Source organism: Mytilus trossulus, chromosome 14 (genome assembly GCF_036588685.1).
Source record: "Mytilus trossulus isolate FHL-02 chromosome 14, PNRI_Mtr1.1.1.hap1, whole genome shotgun sequence".
NCBI lineage: Eukaryota > Metazoa > Mollusca > Bivalvia > Mytilida > Mytilidae > Mytilus > Mytilus trossulus.
Genome location: NC_086386.1, coordinates 491,015 through 493,549, shown reverse-complemented (window position 1 = coordinate 493,549; position 2,535 = coordinate 491,015). Strand labels below are relative to the sequence as shown.

The window sequence follows — 2,535 nt, the reverse complement described above, 5'->3', positions numbered from 1 at the left end:
CTAGACATCATAATTATTGGTCTAATCAGTTACTGAGTTAGGCTAAGGTGTAGTTTTAGATTAGTTTGTTCTGAGACAAAGATACAAGTGTATCTGTGTCTCTAAAACACTGATTTAGGGGTTGGGAGAGCAGGGTGGATTGCCCCCCGTAAGTGGGGAAAATTTGGTGGTATATAAAGGGAGTCACCCAGACGTGACTGGACTTAGAGACTGGACTAGAAGTACAAATCAGACATATAGCCAATAAATCTTCTGCAGTAAGGGAATATTTTTTTTTCTCAAGTGGACGTAGACGATTGACCTGGACTGGAGCAACAACCCCACCCCTACCCACGCATAGTAACTGTCGCTGGTTTGATATAGCTCCTGTATATTTTCATAGCAACAAAAAGGGTATCCCTCGAATGCATAGTCATTTTTCGTTGTATGAAACCACTTTTTTTAAATTATCTTTCAAATGCCTATAATATATGCCGTCTCTGTACAATATCTTAAGCTAATTCAGTATTTGAAGCACTTATTATCTATTAATTATGGTAAATGAATCATACTAGAATCATACTAGAATATTCTAGATTGATAGTGAAAGTACTTGTATATATTTATGTTCAAGAAAGCTTTGGCAATTTCAGGAATTTACCCTGTTACTAAAAATAGATTATTTCCCATTTCTCTAGTTTATTATAGTTTGTTCTAGATTTAGAATGTTCTTATGATTTTAATATATAAGCTAAGGGTTTTTATGGATAATTATCATTGTAAAAATAGTAGTAACAGAAGAATAGAAGTTTTATCAGTTGAACTAGAAAGAAAAAAGACGGATTATTCCAATGTGGTATTTATTAACTTTTACAAACTGTACATACTGTAAATAATTGTTAGTTATTTGATTAAAGATATAAAAGGATTCAGTGTTAGTCTGATTTCGCCACATTTTATGGTGCTGGAACCCGGCAATAACAGTAAAAGAAATTTATAAAGGACAAGGAAAAGAAGTAACCATAGAAAAGATGGCAGTCTCATATTTGAAAGGACTCTGTACAAGGTACAATAATTTGTTAGCTAAAGAATTAGATAAAAGTGGAGATGTAATAGCACAAGGGATTCAAGATGAAAGTGTGACAACACAATTAAGGCAAGTTTTATCAGCAGAGAGACGATTAAAGGATTTTGCAGCAAAACTTGAAGATAGTATGAAAGAAATTTCACTTTTATTAGAGGAGAAAGAAGATAACGAAGGTGAAATTCTAAAATTTAAAAAGGCAAGTGAAATATATTTTAAATTGCTTGACGGTGTAACACAGCGCTTAGACGAATTAAAAATATTCGAGGAAGAAATTCAGGATAAAATTACACATATTAAGAAAACAGAATCGGCCACGGACCACAAGCATTTATTACAATTACAGACACAAATGCAAGAACATATATTACAGTTTCAACAGTTACAACTCCAAGAATTACAGAGGAAAAGTCAACCTTCAACAGTAAGTGCAGTTAAACTTCCTAAATTAGACCTAGTTTCGTACAATGAAGATAAGTTAAAATGGACAGAATTTTGGGATTCATTTGAAGCAACAGTGCACACAAATCAAATCTTGACAAAAATAGAGAAATTGAATTACTTGAAAAGCAAACTGTTTGGAACAGCTAATTCTGCTATATCTGGCTTAACGCTCTCCCATGAAAATTACGATGTAACAATTTCAATACTAAAGGAAAGATTTGGAAATGTTCAATCTGTTGTCAACAAGCACTATTCAGATTTAATAAACCTTCAGTCAGCTTCAAATCAAACTACACATCTACGTAGACTTGATAATGACTTGGAACGACACTTACGTAGTTTGGACGCAATGCATCAAGATGTAACCCAAGATGTATTTATCTCGATGATAACATCTTAGCTACCAAAGGAAGTCCTTATTCAACTTGAAATACAGAAAGGTAACAATGAAAGATGGACAGTAGGGAAGTTAAGACATTTTTTTCAACACTTACTTAACTGCTAGGGAAGCTGCAGAAAGTCAGTCTAAGGAAACACATACTGGTCCCAGTTCTGAGGAAAACCAGCAGTCGAAAATCCAGTCAAACAACAATTATTTTCAACCAAGTAAACACTTATCTGCAGAAGCTCTGATGACAATAAATGCATTTGGAAAAAACTCAGTCAGTGGAAATTCAATGGTTTGCCGATATTGGGATGGACACCATTGGAGTGATGAGTGCAGAGAGTTCAGTACTATATAAGACAGAAAGCAGAAAATCAAAGGTAGTTGTTATACATGCTTGAAACCAGGACATGTTAGTAGAGACTGTAAATTTGAAAAAACATGCTATCATTGCAAAGAGAAAAAGGGATACCATAGAAGTTTATGCCCAAAGAAAATTCCCTCTCAACAGAAAGAAGTTTCACATCTAGCTGATGAAATTTGTGAGATAGCTTCAAGTGAAGAGAATGTACCAGAGAATAGCTTGTTGTCCTCCGGAGATATAGTTTTGATGCAGACAGCTCAAACAACTGTGTCAAAATAG

General features: G+C 34.1%; 1 protein-coding gene across 1 annotated transcript; it reads left to right on the top strand.

Annotated features, from left to right (window-relative positions):
- Positions 1-1,010: 1,010 nt before the first annotated feature.
- Positions 1,011-2,535, top strand: LOC134696856 (uncharacterized). Its single transcript, XM_063558812.1, has 2 exons — positions 1,011-1,880; positions 2,404-2,535. Exons 1-2 carry the CDS (start codon positions 1,011-1,013, stop codon positions 2,533-2,535), a joined length of 1,002 nt encoding a protein of 333 aa, XP_063414882.1.